Here is a 17991-nt window from a genome sequence, read left to right on the forward strand (position 1 = left end):
CAGTCTTCACAAATATATGCATTATTATTCAATTTATTACTGCTAAATTTTGAGGTGGACGTGTCTGCTGTGTTGCGACTGGAATTCCCCCAGTACAGACTTTCCAGGTAAGGAGCGCTCATTAATCATGCGTTAAAAAAAAATTGTGGCGTTAAAGGAACTTTAAATGATCTCAAAATGAACGCACTCATTTTGACACCCCTAGTTTTTTATTTTATTTATTAGTCCAGTCCGGGCTAGTCACGTGATCAAGAGTCGAGACCCACGATCCCTCCTTTTTTCCTACAGTATAATCAGGGAGAAGCGGCCGCCGTCTCCGGAAGAGGACGATGATGATGTCATCATCTTGTCAGATAACGACTCGCCGAGTCCACCAATGAATGGTCTGAACCACTTGAAGGAACTGGACACCGACTTCCTCAGGGTGAGAATGACACGCCATCGATGTTTAAAAAAATAAATAAAAAAAGTTTATACTAAAGCGGAACTATCAGCAGTAGCTACAAACAAAGACACGGGACGTCAGATCAGGCCCGACCAATCTTACCGAAGCATCAAGGATTTGGCAGTTATCTCATAAATTCAATCGATGATCAAATTGAAAATGACTCACTTGATGAAGGAAGCATGACCGGACACGGTTGTTTGTCTTCAGTCGTGCGATTGTTGTTTTTTTGATTGATTTCACGCGTCGAGTGCAGAAGAGCAGCCCGGGCGAACGGGTGCGTATCATTAAGCAGCTGAAAGAGGAGCTGAGGCTGGAGGAGGCCAAGCTGGTGCTGCTGAAGAAACTCCGACAGAGCCAGTTACAGAGAGACGCTCTTCAGAAGGTGAGAAAATAAAAAAATAAAAAAATAAAATAAAAAATAAAATAAAAATAAAAAAGTAATCTGCGATATACTGGGTGTGCCTTAATCAACGGTATGGATAGAAAAATAAAAGTTTTTAAAGGGGGAGTCAAGCCAAAAAATTTTCTTGACAAAAAGATGTTCTATGCAGCCCCACTCGTCAAAATACGGTATTCTGGTTTAATATCGCATCAGTGAAATATTAATTAAGCAGCAAAATCCAACAGTTTTTATCAATGTCAGAAGGCGGCCATTTTGCTACTTGCTGTCGAGTGAAAATCACATCAGTTGCTCGGGTCTTAGGTAACAACCAATCACAGCTCAGCTTCGGAAAACAGGTGAGCTGTGATTGGTCGAGTGGTACCGCCACTTGCCTACGATGCGGGGTTGGCGTGGGTTCGCTTCCCCGCCTGGGAGACCATGTTTGTAGGTGTGCGTGTTTTTGTGAGTAAGTCAACAACAACAAAAATGGCCGCCCCCCTGAGATGGGTTTTGCTTCGTAACTCATATTTCACAAATGTAATATTAACCGGAATGTCATGTTTAGACGAGTGAGGTCACATAATTAAGGTCACACAAGTTTAAGGTTGCATGTAAAAGCATTTACACTCGCGCCTTATTCCTTTTGCGTGCAGCATAACAGCTAAATGCCGCTTCACCGTGTTTGCTTTGAACTCTGGGCTCCACTGTCTGACCTGAATCTGCAGACCTCAGAGCCCCACTCGGTTTATGTTCAATCAGCATTTTCTTTCATGTATTCAGGACCCAAACCATCTGGTGACTTATCGACCAGTAGCAGAATTTTCAAATCTGTCCTACGGATTTATGCACCTGTGTAAATAACAAACTTGCCATTCCTCAGACTTCAGGGGTGTCCAGCTCCTCAGCTCCACCTCCTCTAATACGCGGGACAATTGCAAGCAGCAAAGGCTCACAACAGGTTAACGACACAATAGCAATGCAGTGTCTCATATCAGCCGAACGTTGGATCTACGCCATTCCTGATTGGCCGCCTTTGTCTCACCGACAGATTGTGTCCGGCAGAGGTTCGGGCGCGGTCATACCTCCGCCTTTGGTGCGTGGCGGGCAGTACTTGTCATCGAAACATGGATCGCAGATCATCATGCCACCGCTGGTCAGAGGAGCACAGGTGAGTTGGCGGGAAATGTTGTACACTCACCGACCAATCACAACGTTTTGACCACTTGGGCAACCTAGCGAGATCCATGATAAGCACCGTGTGAAAAATTCTGCCCGTCCAACAAGAACTATTTTCAGGTTTGAAAGGTAGTCATTTATTAAATTCAGGCGTGTGTAGTTTGCAGTGGTGTACAATTGCACAATGTGACTTTTCAATTTAATGAACATATTGCTAATAGCGCTCTGATTGTTTTCATCAAAATTGAGCAAAATTGAGTTTTTTTGTGCTCTTTCTGAAATGCCCTAAGGTGCCACAGAAAGCTGTCAAATCGAAAAAGTGCTACAATGATGTCAAGGAAGTATGTCCAAGTGATATATCTTGACTGGAAGACAAACTTTGTATGTCAGGGAGGAGCGACGAGAGAGTCTTCGCAGCAGCACATGCAAACAAACAATAAACGGAGTCACTGCTGCCCATATTGCCAACCGATTTAGAGCATTTTGACTGATTTTTCAATATTGTGTTCTGTGACAATATATCAGAATTGGGCAAAACCGTTGTTACATCGGCTTGTCACTCGTCACATTTTTTAAGCCAATTTACTGAAAATACGAAAAACAAACATGCAACTTATTCCGGTTTCCATCTGTTCTTCGTTTGCGAATATTGAGAGGGCACTCCACTGCTTTTTTTTTTTTTTTTTTTTTTTTTTTCTAAGAGCTCAGTATTGTTCATTCGGAAATGTCATCATCATTGCTCTTTTATTTTTTTTATTTTTTTTTATTTATTTATTTATTTTTGTGTGTGTGTGAGTGGGTGGGCACTCCACCGCTGTAGGTGGCGCTATACACCATAGAGATGTGATCCACCTGTAATTTCAAAAAAGGAGACCAGGAAGCAACTGCGCCGTGCGATGACGTCGTATGAGATTGCTTTTGTAATTCTTGATCAGCCGTAGCGTTTCTTTGCTGTTTTTCATCTAAAATAGCATTAATATTTGCTTCTTTAATTAATTCTACAAATATTTCTGTTTCGTCATCCCCCCCAAACATACCTTACTTTATCGTCCAACATTGCTTTGGGACCACAAACGTACGTGTGACGTTATATCCGGTCTTGCCAGCGGCTTCCATAGCCCAAATTTGCATTTTCCTTTTTTTTCTCTCTTTTTTGCGAATTTTGGGCCCTTGTTCGAATTTCCAGCATTTCCGTTCAGCTTTAATTTGTAACTTCTTGAAAATTCAAATAAAAATGGGTGGATGGAAACCCAACTACTGACGGATGCCCACCTTTTGGCGAGTGCTTCCGCATTTTCAGCAATTACTTTATGATGCAAAGCCTTGAAAAAAATAAACAGACTTAGCACCGACTGATCCGGGTCATTAGGGTCCTTACGCACCAAACCTACCAAAAAGAGTAGACACTCTTCTTTCACCAGAACTAAAGTTGATTTATTACTTTATCCGTTCTTTACTAATCAGCAGTAAAATATGCGTTGTTTTCACTGAAAACGCCAACAAACCTTTTTTTTACAAAAAAAAAAAAAATGTCAAGCAGAATTATGACTTTGATGCTAAAATTTTTTTGGCTTTTGTGACATCTCAAACTATAAAATACCAAAAACAAAGCTCAAAAAATGGTTTTGATTGTGATTTTTTTCCCCACCTCATAGACTTGCAACTAAGAAACGCACCAATAGTCATTATAGTAGTGTTCATTTCGTTAACAAAAACTAAATAAAAATATTTTTGTCAACACATTTTTCACCGAACAAAAACTAAACTAGGCTAAACTAAAACCCTCATTAATAAACAATAACTGCGACTAAATCCGTATGCATTTTCGCCGACTAATGAAGACGAGACAAAAATGTACTTCACTTAACAAAAACGAGACTAAAATCTGGATATTTTAGTTCATGAACAAAGACGAAACGTTAGTTATATGATTTTGTAAAATCTCGCCTCTGCTAATTCGTCGCTAGCACACAGTGACGCACCCCCTTTCAAATTTGAAGCTGGCGAATTCAACATGCACAAACACAGGCGGATTCACGGTGAAAGGTCAAAAGAAAAGTCAATTATAGTTATAGTGTAACATCAATCCAACGTTCCAACAAGAGTGTTAATCCGACCGCTAACTAATGCTGGCTAACTTACTAGCTCGTAGCATGGAGCCATAGTAGCCGCTGTAATTGTGCGTGAAGTTGTTTTTCATTAAAAAGACGAGAGAACATCCATCCATCCATCCATTTGCTGTACCGCTTGTCCTCACAAGGGTCGCGGGGGTTGCTGGAGCCTATCCCAGCTGGCTTCGGGCAGTAGGCGGGGTACACCCTGAACTGGTTGCCAGCCAATCGCAGGGCACACAGAGACGAACAACCATACTCACAATCGCACCTATGGACAATTTGGAGTGTCCAATTCACCTGCCATGCATGTTTTTTGGAATGTGGGAGGAAACCGGAGTACCCGGAGAAAACCCACGCAGGCACGGGGAGAACATGCAAACTCCACCCAGGAAGGCCGAAGCCTGGACTTTTTTATTTATTTTTTTTTTTTTTTTCTTCTTCTTTTTTAAGAGCTCAGTATTGTTCATTCGGAAATGTCATCATCATTGCTCTTTTATTTTATTTTATTATTATTATTATTTTTTATATATATATATATATATATATATATATATATATATATTTTTTTTTTGTGTGTGTGGGTGAGTATGTGCCTGGACTTGATCTCACAACCTTTGCACTGGGAGGCGGTCGTGCTAACCAGTCAGCCACCGTGCCGCCAGAGAGAACATTTTATGTGAAATCATTTTAGAAATCCGAAATGTTCAACATTATCTGCTGACAACAACAAAACATACAGAGGTAAAATGATTGTCCTGACTAAAACGTTGACAATTATGTTTTCTTGGACTCAAATAAAGACTCAAATGCTGGATTTATAGTTGACGAAATAAAAACGGGATGAGGTTGACTAACTGTGATAAAACTAACAAGCATGATTGAAAATGGACTAAAACTGGGACAAAAATTTAAAATGGAGGATACAAATAACACGACATCACAGACTGGGTGAGCTTCAGTGTTGTGGCCTCTCAGTGTTCATATCCAGGAAAGTCCCGGCTCACGCCACTTTCTCACTCGTTTACCCTCCAAGACCTAACTCAGGGAAAAGATAACACAATTTTAGCACAGGACTTTTCGCATCTCTCTTTCTCTGTGTTCGGATGTCTCTCTTTGTGCCCACCGCCTCTTCTGCGCGACCCCCCCCCCCCGTGTGTGTCGTCACCTCTTGTGGTCACGGTTAGCCCATCTCTGTGTCTCCGCAGCAGATCCAGGCTCTCCGCCAGCAGCAGCAGCAGCAACAGCAGCAGCAGTTGGCAGCCTCTGGAGGCAGAGGCTCCGGGGGGCCGCCCCCCCTGCTGATGGCCGCCAGGACCTCAGTCCCTGCTGGCCAGGGTCAGAGGAACATGGTGCAGGCAGGCCTCATCAGAATTGGAAGTACTGCAAACTCGCTGGTAAGCAATGGTTGGGGACTTTTTGATTTCCTACTGAAGGCAGTGAGTGGCTCTCTTAACTCTCGACACAAAAAATAAGAATTATATATACTTGTATTACAAAAAAAATTGAATGCCATCATAATGACAAACATTAAGGCCAATTTTCTGTTTCTAAATTTCTCATTCAAAATGGGTTTGGGGGGGAGGGGGGGTTAATTCCAATTAAAAATTTGTCTTTACTTTTAAATTAGAAGTCAACCTTAAACATTTCTTGACAATAATATGTTATCTGTGACCTCACTAATTCTGATTAATATTAGATTTGTGAAATAAGAGTTATGAAGCAAAATCCAGCCTTTTTTTTTCCATCTCAGGGGGCGGCCATTTTGCCACTTGCTGTTGACTGAAGATGACATCACAGTGGCAAAATGTCCGCCCCCTGAGATGGAAAAAAAAAAACGGCTGGATTTTGCTGTTTAGCTCATATTCCACTAACACAATATTAACCAGAATACCGTATTTAGACAAGTGGGGCAGCATAGAACACATTATTGTCAAGAAAATTTGGGGGGGTTGACTTTTTTTTCACCAAATACTTTCTTAACATAAACCAAAAAGATAAATGTACTGTATACTTAAATATTTGCATGCCACAGTTTTCCATGACTTCCGATTTCAAACTGAATTTGTTGTAGGGCTCGGCGACATCTTTATTTATTTATTTATTTTTTCAGTCATTCTGGTCGTCGGACAAATGATGATTTTAATCAAAATAATAAACCGAACATCTATTTAAAGATTTCATTTATTCAAAAATAAATCCCGTGCAAAATGTTCAGACAACAATAATGTATACTGATTTTAAACCAGTTTTACGGTCAACTTAACATTCCAAGCTTGTGCTTAAATGCCACAATGAAGTAGTTCGTAACAATTGTAAATATATCTTGTAAACCACCCGTTCAGTATTTTGCCAAAATTACAACTCACAACATTTGGATATAAGAGAATTTAAGAACAACAGCTTTTATTTCATAATCCAGAAGAAGGCAAGAGTGTATTTATTTATATGCACCTCGATTTTACGATTTAGCTCGTTTTCAATGATTTGATTAGTAAAATAACAAATTAATTGAATTAATTAGATTTATTCCCTAGCCCTAATTTGTTGTTAAAAATATATCATCACTGTCCGGCGGGAAACTCTTTCGTCCAGATTTGTTTTCACGGATTTCAGTCTGTATTCCCTTGGATCCGTTTTTTTTTTTAATGGTCTAAAGTGTTGTAAACTTCCATTTTTAATTTTTTATCTTCTCAAAACTGATATTTTTGGAGATGTTCCGGCCAACGCCAGTATTGGACCTTAGTGGGAAACCATAACTATGATGTGGCAGCGTTACAAAATAAGTTTAAAGTGAACAATTGAACCTTAGTCGTAAAAATGTCAAATCAAATATTAAGAGTGGCCTCTTCAACCGACCTGTAATTTGTTTTTTGTATCTCCCACTGACGACTTGTCCGTCTCATGTTCACAGGGCTCGTCCGGTTTGAAGGTTTCTTCCTCTGGAGGCGGAGTCATCTCTCTCGTGGGCGCCAATGACAGTCCAGCCAGCCGTCAAGCGGCGGCCAAACTGGCTCTGCGCAAGCAACTGGAGAAGACGCTCCTGGAGATTCCCCCTCCGAAGCCCCCTGCTCCGGAGTTTAACTTCCTGCCCTCGGCAGCCAATAATGAGTTCATTTACCTGGTGGGACTTGAAGAAGTGGTCCAAAACCTGCTGGATACCTTTCACAGAGGTATGTTTGTCATGTTGTTATTATTTCCCAATAATGACGTCTTAAATTGGAATTTGCTGGGTTTTTTTCCTGTCAAATTAAACATAAAACAAAGAGAATAACATATTGCGACGTATTTATAACAATATTCACATTAATATATTCTTTATCTTCTGTGAAGAACGATGATTATTTCTGCCGTACAGTTGGCAGTTCCAATGAAATTAAATAAAACACATTTAACTCATTGACAGCGATAGACGTCAAAAATTCATTTGAACTATTTCTATTAGTTTAACATTTTTTCCCACTTTTATTAACAAGAGTATGAAAACCTAGATTTTTTTTTATTGTATTAGAAGAGATATAAAATTTGTGAATAATCGTGAGTTAACTCGTGAAGTCATGCGATTAATTACGATTACAAATTTTAATCGCCTGGAGCCCCAAATTTTTAATAATCTTTTCTTTAAATTAAAAAAAAAAAGATTATTAAAAATTAACCTTTTTTTTTTTTTAAGAAAAGAAAAGATTATTAAAAATTAGGGGCTGCAGGCGATTAAAATTTGTAATCGTAATTAATCGCATGACTTCACTCGTTAACTCACGATTAATCACAAATGTTATATCTTGTAAATGTACAAAAAGAAAAAATCGAGGTTTTCATACTCTTGTTAACAAAAATGGAAAATAAATGTTAAACTAATAGAAATAGTTCAAATGATTTTTTTTTAAGTCTATAGCTGTCAATGGCAGTGAATGAGTTAATATAGCGGCGTGACTTTTCTTCCACATATTGATAAATCTCAGAGTCAAATGACAGATACTTGCCTCCTCCACATAAGTGGTTCTCACGCCTTTTTGGGTTTCCCGCCTTTCCGTTCAAGGAAAGACGGGCGCAGCTCCGCCCAAGCCCGCCGCCAGCGAGCCCAACATGTGCGCCCAGTGCAACACCGACTTCACGTGTCGGTGGAGGCAGGACAAGGCCAAAGGCGGCGGCGGCAACGTCCTCTGCGAAGACTGCATGTCGTCCAATCAGAAGAAGGCTTTGAAAGCCGAGCACACCAATCGGCTGAAAGCCGCCTTCGTCAAAGCGCTGCAGCAAGAGCAGGAAATGGAGCAGCGGATCATTCAGCAGACGTCGTCGTCCGTCTCTCACGGCAGCCCGTCGTCTTCCTCGCTGAAGGCGGAGCAGCTGGTGTCTCAGCAGCTGAAGCAGGCCCGGGCGTCCTCCCTCCACCGAGGGGCCAACGTCATACACCATCACTCCGTCAAGGTGAGAGCAGTGTCGGATGTACGATACGTCCTTAGTAAACTTAAGTCGATTTTTCAGGTATCTTCGCTAAAGTATTTATTTTTCTGACAAGTTCCTTTAATGCCACTATTTTTTTTTAACGTGCGATCAATTAGCGCCCCTTTTTGGAAAAACCTGTACTGGGGGAATTCCAGTCAAAATGTAGCAGTAATAAATGTAATAATAATAATGCCATATATTTGTGGAGATTGGGGTCAAGTTTTATCTTTTTAAAAATGTGCAGGATTTCACAAATTACTTCATGTTAAAGATTTGATAGCTCTTAACATGAAAAGAAAATGCACTGAGCTGTCACCAACATATATGCAATGATGCCATCTAGTGGCAGATAAATGACCTCAACAAATCAATATCACTCGTTTTTTACAGCATAGTACATCTTTATCATTTTACCTCAGATGTATGAATTATTATGCAATTACTGTATTAATGACTAACAGATGCAGCCATATTTCTATTAGTTTAACATTTTTTCCACTTCTATGTTAAGAGTATGAAGACTTGGGGAAAAAAAATATTTTATTGTACATTTAGAACAGATATAAAATTTGTGATTAATCGTGAGTTAACTATTGAAGTCATGCAATAAATTCTGATTTTTTTTTTTTAAATAATCGCCCCTACTTTTTACTTTGACTCCCGACATCTTTTTAGTTTCTACTTGTTACTTTTTTTCAACCTCAGCGGATGACGACGCAATGTAAAAAAAAAAAAAATGTGAATGGAGAGAGGTTAAGTCAACCGCATGGAGATTTGGATTGATTGAGGTCTTATGAGGCAGTAAAACTGGGACGGCAGCAACACGCGGTGGAACATGAGCCAGCGAGCATTAACAATGATGGAGAACAGATTCGGAGAAGCAAAATATTCATTCGTGAAAAAGTACATGAAAACATTTTTGTAGTTATAACAATGTACATGTAATTGTAGGTTTTACTATTATAGTATTAACCGTTAAATATGTCAGGTAAAAAAAAAGACTGCCTTTATTTTATATTCTATACCATATACTGTATAAAACAATCTATTTACGTTAAGTCAAGTCTAGTTTTTTTTTATTATATAAAAACAAAAGTAGACCATTTATGTTAAGATAGATCCAGAAAGATTCTATTAGCAAAACCATTTATCATTTTTCTGCCAACCAGAGTTGTTTGCGTCTGCTGAAAGTAGCTAATAAAGTAATAAGTCATTTGAGGTGAACCCGATAACGCGAAACGCGTTGTGTCGCTCAAATAAACTCATTGAGTGAAGTTCTGTCAGTGTGCGGGGGATTTATAGCTAATAAAGTATCTTGTAATCAAACTTAGTTTTAAAATCAAGTACCGGTAAATTGGTAGAGTAACTAAGTTACTTTAAAAATCAATTAATCACTAATCAGTAAAGTAACTGTTACTTTTTCAAGGTAACTGTAATCAGGTTTCCATCCAAATGTTTTGACATTTTTATGCAAATTTTGTGAAAATGCACAAAATAGACATGCGACTTACGCCCGTTTGCATCCGCTCTTCTTTTGCGAATATGCGCCGCGAGATGACGACGTAGTGACGGAACTTTGGGACGGAACTTTGGGACGTTGGGAAGTTCCAGGTGGGAATGTTGGTTTTGACGGACTGAACGGAAGTCGTTTGTTTTGTTGGCTTCCCTCCCGCATGTAAGTGAAGTTTTGTCGTTACATTGAGAGCTGATGTTAATAAAGCCATCTAAAATTCCATTCATGTTTTTTTTTCTTTAATTAATTATAAAAAATAATCGTGTTTCTTCGTCTCGCCAAACATATCTTACTTTATCATCCGCCATTTATTGTGACAACAAACGTGCGTGTAACGTAGTATCAGTCAAAACGTGCGACGTATATCCGGTTCTGTAGTCGCTTATTCGCAAAACCTGTTTCCATCGCCAAAATGCGCATTTCCCTTTTTTTGATACGCTTCAAAAACCACCCCCTCCAAGCGTTTTTTTTTTATTTGGGGCCATTTTTCGAATTTCTGACGTTTCCATCCAGTTGGTTTTTCGCAATTCTTCAAAATTCGAATAAAAATAGGTGGATGGAACCCCATCAACATTGCTCAGTTCACAAAGCTATAGGAAGTTTTGATAGCGCAGGTCAACGCTAGCTAGCGCTGAACAACAAAATGCAACATGTAACGCCATTTTCTTTAATTCTCAGGTTCGAGCACTTTGTAAGTTAACAAAAGACAAATTCTTTCGTGTGAGTTTTTTGTTTGTTTGTTTTTTGTTTTATCAAGTTATCAAAACGAATATTATATTGTCAAGTATGTTCGGCCATTTTTTTCTCCGTATTCAACGTTTTTTTCCCCTCATGGCCTAGTTTATGGTGTCCGTAATGTTTGATGATTCGTTTTCTGTCAACATCTAATTCACTAATCCTTCTTTTGTGCCAAAACATGTGAAAGAGCTCATTATTCAAATACAAACTGCACAGTGCACTTACCCAAGCTCTTCTCTGAGAGAGATGGGCTTGCTTTCTCACGCTTATTCTCACACGTACAACATTAAACGTAATGAAGAGGTAAGCCACGGCGGGCATTGCAGGTAAATTCAAATTTCGAAGAGCAGTGTAATTGGCTGTAAAAGTTCATTTTTTACTTAAATAAAAGTACAGAATCAGAAATGTACTTAAAAAAGTTGAACCTTTTTTTTTTTCACAGTCATGTGTACTTCTACTTAAGTCACGTTTCTTGTATCCGCCCTTAGAGCTCCCCGGGCCAGCTTTCCCTCAGGGGCGTCCCCCACTCCTTTTCCTCCCCTTCCCAGCTGCAGAGCGCCGTGGCGGCCGCCGCTTTGGTCAGCCGGCCGGGTAAGCACGAGCATGTGACCCAGCGCTCTGTCCAGATTTCAAAGGTGAGCAGCAGCGGAGGCCGGAATATGAGCGGAGGCAGTGCCTCGTCCACTGCATGGAAGAAGCAGAGCAACAGCAGCAAAGGTAGACTCGCATTCACGGCAGCCCGACTCTGGCGCCTCACATCTGCTCTCTCTTTCAAACGCCCGTCTGGCTCCCAAAGCAACACCCTCCGCCGACGAGCGCAGTCCCCTCGTTTGGGGGTCCGACATTCCTCCAGGGTCGCTGCCTCCTTTTGTGCCCGTTTGTTTGCGTGTTGTTTGGGATAGAAGGCGGCCATGTCCACGTGAACACGGGTGCTTTTTTTTAATGGCTGCTTTGACATTTCAGCTCAAAACGGCAAACTGTATTTTAGGACATTTTTATGAAGCTCAGAAGTTCCCAACCACATTAACACCCGGATGTGATGCATATTAAAATGAACAATTGGTACCGTCTGAGCCGTTTGTGTCGTTGTCCTGCAGCGGTGCCTCGAGTAATTAAAATATATTTATAATGAATTAAATAACTTATTTTCTGGTACCTTATGTAAACAATGATACAGGCAAAATATTTAACTGTTTAACTTTACAACAGAGCGAATAATTGACCGTGTTTTTATTTAATAATTTTTTTTAAATACAGCTAATACTGGCCAATTAAATCAGCCAGCCAATTAATTAATCATCAATCAACGAGTTCAGTCATTCTGTGACCACACTTCTAACTCACAACAATTGTTTCAAGTAACTTTTCCTCATGGAAGTGAATGGAAATGTCATTAATCATGTCTAGCCTTTCCCCTAAAAAAATATATTATTTAATATTTCTGTTTTTTAATAAGGCAAAATAGCTCTCTATAATATTGCAGTACTTTATGAAAGCATACAGTAATAACATAATTAAATAGAATGAAAATAATTGAAACTTATTGTCGCTGCTATGTAAAAAACACTTATGTCCATAAAATGACTTTTCTGCATAATTTAATGCTGCAATTCAATTCATTGCTGCACTTCTGGCGTGCCTGCTTTGGCCACCGGGAGGCAGGACTGAGTAATAATGTCATGCAGACACAAAGATTAATAGACCACTACTTCTACTTCTCCAACTGTTGCTGCAGTATTATCCTGAAAAGTAAAACGATTAACAGTTGGGTCACGTTTAAGTTTTAGTACCACCTAATAATGTATATCCATATTTATATATCCGCATTTATATATACACTAATGCTCATTCTTCCAACAATAATGGCATTTCTAAGTTTGTATTTATTTTCTATAGACTTTACTTTAATGTGTATAAATTGTAACTTTTTCATTCATGTGTATTTTGTTCCTTTATTTGATCATTTGCATTTTTTTGTCTTGATGTTATAGCAGTCAAAAAAATTCTAATTAGGGTTTTGACCGAAAAAAAAAAAGAAAAGGTAACTTCTGTTCTGTGATATTAATAAGGGAAATTCCCCTTCAACAAAAACAAACACCCTTGTACATGTGGACAGAGGCCTCAAAGCAAGTGATAGGTTTGCCTTTTTTGGTTTGCCAAAATGTTCAAGTCTGGTCTGACTTTGCTCTTTTGACCGCCAACAGGTGTGACGATGGCGTACGTGAACCCCAGCCTGAGCGGGCACAAGAGCTCGGCCGGCGTCGACGCACGTCAGAGGGAGTACCTGCTGGACATGATCCCCTCTCGCTCTTCTGTCTCGCAGACTGCAAACACCTGGAAATAGAAAATGCACAGAAATCAAACCGCAGCCACCCCTTCTTTGCTTTTTCCAATATCGTGATCAACAGCGCACCCAAGAGGACAGTTTGGCAAATACAATATCTGAAAACTGAAGAAATGTTTCCTGCCCATCTTTTTTTTGTATGATTTTTTTTTTTCTGTTCTGTGTTTCTGTTATTTTAAGGTTTGCTGTCCCTCATATAGTTTTCATTCAACCGAGGGGGGGGGGGGGGGGGTCCATGAAACTTGGTACTTGTTTTTCCTGTCTGGGTAGTCAAGTAAGTAATTAGTTTTGCATCAGACTGACTCGCATGTTTGACTTGAATGCGTGGTTGGACTCATAAAAAAAATACACGTTGCTTTAAGCAAATGACACCCAATAAGAGTTGTAAATGTTTCATTGCATTCGTCCCTGTAGTTAAGTTTGAATTTATTTTGTATTTACATTAAGTTATTTTTTGTTGATGGACTGGTTGTGTTTTTTTTTTACTTTCTTTATTGTGGTTTTCACAAATGAAGAGTTGATTTTTTTTTTTTTTGTTGCTTTGTTTTCTTTTTGTTTAACAGCATGCTTTCGTTTAACACCTAATGTTCATTTTGCACCTTAGCTAACAACGCGTGGTGTTGACGCTCGAGTCATCTGTAATTACCATCTGTAAGTTGCTTATTTTTTATGCATGCCAACGTTTGGCATTTTAATTTGAGTGTCACACCTTCACTGACAAAATGCAAACGCAGAGGAGCTGAATTTTTCCACCTTCGAACCAGAGACCATGATCCGTACTTGGAAATTGGAATACAATATTTCCCACTGTGAACCCAGAAAGCACAAGCCAATTATTTGATTTTACTCCGTAACTTCTCACCATATTTTCTCTGCTACCCAACCAACCGAAACTGCATTATGCAAATCATTGTTACAAAATATTTTTGGTTTAAGTTTTTCCTAGCTCCTAAATAAATAAAAAATATACATTTTAACTTGCTCTCATTTATTTTGTATATAGCTACTGTGCTATTTAAAGTGACATATCTGACTCCTTTCACAAGATGTCCAACATTTCCCAACATAACCCAAATTTTTGAGCGTTCAGAAAAGTTGTGATTGGGGGTCCAAATGGAACGAATGCTTTTATAAACCACTTATTGGGTAGATGTTGAAATGAATTGGATAGAATGCGTTTCAATTCCTTTCTGTAGTGGGCCCTGCCTGCCTTTTGTACCAGGACATCAGTGGGAACATACCAAACTAAATCCACCACTCCAGACCACCGCCACCAGGTCCAGAATAGCAAATTGTTGACGTCATTTTTATTTGTCCAGCGCACATTGGTTAAAGAAACATTCCCAGCGGTTTACTTCGTTACATCTGCCACCACTACAGATTCTGGAGGACCTGGGTAGATTCAATTGATATAGAAACACATGCACACTGACATTTGATCAGACAAAACAAAATCAATGTTGTCTCTTTTGCTTGTCGAATGTAGCAAATTAAACCGATTCATGCTAGCCGCAGCCGGTGAGTTCATATTCTTCAATACAGTCACGCGAGGGCGCCCGAGTGCAATCGTCCCTTCGTTTTAGTCCACGAGAAGAAGATAAAGTAGTTTTTCGTTGACGTCATCGTGTTTTGGCCTGTGGATGCCGGGGAAGATGGCGGGCTCCAAGGTGAAGCAGGACATGCCTCCGCTCGGAGGCTATGCCGCCTTCGACTACAAGAGAAATATACCCAAAAGAGGACTCTCGGGTACACGCTTGACACGCGCCTCTTAATTAATTCCAAGACTTTTGTTACCAAGCACACAAAGCGCGTCGGACTAGCATTACTATATGCGACTCAATGCTAATGCTAACAAGCTACGGCGATGGACTCAATTCAGAAATAATAATGGCTTTGTTTTAAAATTCTTAAATTGGTATTTACAATGTTAAAATATTCTACACCTGTCGTGTATGTTGATATTTGTTACCTGACTCGCATTATTGTAAAGTAAGCATTTCGTGCCATGTTCGAGGTAAAGGCTTAATGTCAGCCTTTCTTTTTGTGGGAAATGACAGATTCATAAGTAAAAAAAACAACAACCTTTTATTGAAAGCAAATATATTAAATTGCTTTCCCAAGTTGTCATAGAAGTAGATACCCCCCCCCCTCCCTCACCAAACAAATATTGTACATTTAGAACAGATATAAAATGTGTGATTAATTGTGAGTTAATTGTTGAAGTCATGTGATTTAAAAAAAAAAAAAATTGTATCGCTTTGCGATAATTTTTTTTTTTATTATTATTAGGTTATTAAAAATTAGGGGCGTCAGGCAATACAAATTGTAAAACTAGCTAACTCACGATTAATCACAAATTTTACATCTGTTCTAAATGTACATTTTCATACTCTTGTTAACAAAAGTGGAAAAAATGTTAAATAAATAGTTCAAATTAATTTTTGACGTCTATAGTCGTCAATGGCAGTGAATGAGTGAAGTATCAATAATGACGTCGCCTGTATGCTGCCATATTTGACATTTTTTAACAGGCTATAGCATGTTTGGCATTGGCATCGGCATCATGGTGTTCGGCTACTGGAGACTTTTCAAGTGGAACCGTGAGAGGAGGTGGGTTCCGAACATTCAAGTGTTTGCTATATTTTTTTTTGGGGGGGGGGGGGGCTCCATCTGAGCATCTAAGGTTAAATGTTGCGTGTTTTGTTTTCCACAGGCGCTTGCAGATCGAGGAACTGGAAGCCAGGATAGCTTTGATGCCGCTTATGCAGGCGGAGCAAGACCGCAGGTGACTGCAAAATACAAAATACAGCCGTCAACTGATTTATTGTCGCGGTACGCGCTCACTGATGCACTTTTCACTTTATTTGAAATGCTTTTCCACCAATTGCAAGCGGGCCTGCAATGTATTCCATGACCGCACATCCATACGTTGCCGTTGATTCAAATAATGGCCTCGCTGAAACGATCACGTGACCTCATCTCAAATAAACGCCTCCTTTTCCCTTCCGGGTTGTGCCACCCATTGTAGTTCTCCCTCATTTCCATTTTCAACACAATGTCGCAAGTATTAAGACCTTCTCTCAACACCTTCCAATAGATGCGTCTCATTTGAGGAAACATGACTTGGTTTGGATGTCGATTTTGAAACCTCGATCTCTCTTAACTCTTCTCGTTCTTTGGCAGGAATTTGCGGATGTTGAGGGAAAATTTAGAAGAGGAGGCCATTCTCATGAAGGATGTTCCCGGGTGGAAGGTAAGAAGAAGAAAAAAGAGGCTGGTTTTATTTTACAATGTATAATAAAGCCACACTGATCCAATGACGCAAAATGTAAAATCACCAACACTGTCTTAGTACCTTCACTCATTCACTGCCATTGACGGCTATAGACGTCATAAATTCATTTGAACTATTTCTATTAGTTTAACATTTTTTTCCACTTTTGTTAACAAAGGGATAAGTAAGTAACTAATAAGTAAAATTTGTGATTTATCGTGAGTTAACTAGTGAAGTCATGCGATTAATAACATTTAAAAAATGTAATCGCCTGACGAGATGATTATAAAAAATTAGGGGCGTTAGGCGATTAAAATTTTTTTTTTTTTAACTTCAATAGTTAACTCACGATTAATCACAAATGTTATATCTGTTTAAATGTACAATAAAAAAAATCTAGGTTTTCATACTGTTAACAAAAGTAGAAATTGTATTTTTTATTTTTGGACGTTCATAATCGTCAATGGCAGTGAATATCGCACATATATTGAAATGCGACTTTTTAATTGACGAATACAGTTTCTGCTAACCCGGAACTCACGATGGTGGCAAATTCACTTGGTTTGGAGCCATTGTTTAATTGAAAATTGTCCATAATTCTGTCAACAGTCAAAATTCTCTGATTTCTGCAGGCTGATTATCTTGAAGCAAAATATGACATTTGCAATCATCTGCGTTTGCTTTTGTCAAAAATGTCAATTGTAACGTTTTTGAACACGGCAATGGAAATGAAATGTGTGGTGCTGACGATGAGATGCTTCATCACAAGAACAAATTAAATTTGACGTTTTTCCTACAGTTACGACCAAGTGTGAAATGAAACACGCAAATCAGCGGCCTCGAACCCAAGACGCGTGCTTGAACCTTTTAGCGAAACTCTGGCCTAATATTTCAAAATGTCAATCTCACCCCGCCACTTTGGAAGAAGCAAGCGAGCGAACGTTGATGCGCGGGTGTTTGTCGTCTTTCCCGCAGGTGGGCGAGAGCGTCTACCACACGGAACGCTGGGTGCCCCCCCTGGCCGACGAGCTCTTCAACCTCAAGCCACGGGAGGAATTTTTACACAAGCGCTTCGGCTTCTTGTGGTACGTGTGAAACATCCCAAGGTCGGCGCGCTTCGCAGAACCTCCGGCTTTCATCTACCTTGTAAATGTTCGATATTAAAGATGCGTTTTCTGGCCCCAATTGCTTGCGTTTTGTGCGTATGTGGGTAAACTTTCATATCACTTTGTATATTAATGGGTTTGTTTTTCCAGTGTGTGTAGGTTATGTTTTCCATCTGGGGGTGGACCTTCAAATACAAAGTTGAAGCATTTTTTATTTTGGTAGTCCATTTTTATAGAGTATGGATTTAATGTTTGCAGATTGACAATATTGCAAGATCAGTGGAATCAACTGTTCAAGGGGCTTCATCCAGATTTTACTTCATGTGGTTTCATATTTGCAAATTTCTATCCTTTTGATCTAAAATTTTACATTTCAGTTGTGCTTGATAAAATAACCCCAATAAGTAATTTAACTTGATATTTCCCAGGAGTATATTTTTAAGGTCTGTAGAT

General features: G+C 39.3%; 2 protein-coding genes across 7 annotated transcripts in view; both read left to right on the forward strand.

Moving 5' to 3' along the window:
• The window catches only part of LOC147180278 (transcriptional repressor p66-alpha), a 33723-nt gene extending 19588 nt beyond the window's left edge, over positions 1-14135 (forward strand). For 3 of the 6 annotated variants that reach the window (XM_086084541.1, XM_086084513.1, XM_086084548.1), the window contains exons 3-10: positions 289-424; positions 702-830; positions 1711-1788; positions 1879-1998; positions 5326-5514; positions 7032-7290; positions 8157-8545; positions 11303-12220. In XM_086084541.1, coding sequence (XP_085940667.1) covers positions 289-424; positions 702-830; positions 1711-1788; positions 1879-1998; positions 5326-5514; positions 7032-7290; positions 8157-8545; positions 11303-11716 — 1714 coding nt within the window. In that variant the 3' untranslated portion in view covers positions 11717-12220. Of the gene's footprint in view, positions 1-288; positions 425-701; positions 831-1710; positions 1789-1878; positions 1999-5325; positions 5515-7031; positions 7291-8156; positions 8546-11302; positions 12221-13018 lie in introns of those variants that run through there. The other 3 variants (XM_086084556.1, XM_086084531.1, XM_086084522.1) reach the window with 3 other exon arrangements.
• Positions 14136-14754: 619 nt separating this feature from the next.
• Positions 14755-17617, forward strand: ndufa13 (NADH:ubiquinone oxidoreductase subunit A13). The gene is made up of 5 exons (XM_086072293.1): positions 14755-14904; positions 15690-15768; positions 15872-15943; positions 16342-16411; positions 17408-17617. Exons 1-5 carry the CDS (start codon positions 14799-14801, stop codon positions 17525-17527), a joined length of 447 nt encoding a protein of 148 aa, XP_085928419.1. The 5' UTR covers positions 14755-14798; the 3' UTR covers positions 17528-17617.
• The last annotated feature ends 374 nt before the right edge of the window (positions 17618-17991 follow it).

The sequence above is a fragment of the Leptonotus elevatus genome, chromosome 1 (assembly GCF_054856555.1).
Source record: "Leptonotus elevatus isolate MCC_2025b chromosome 1, RoL_Lele_1.0, whole genome shotgun sequence".
Lineage (NCBI taxonomy): Eukaryota > Metazoa > Chordata > Actinopteri > Syngnathiformes > Syngnathidae > Leptonotus > Leptonotus elevatus.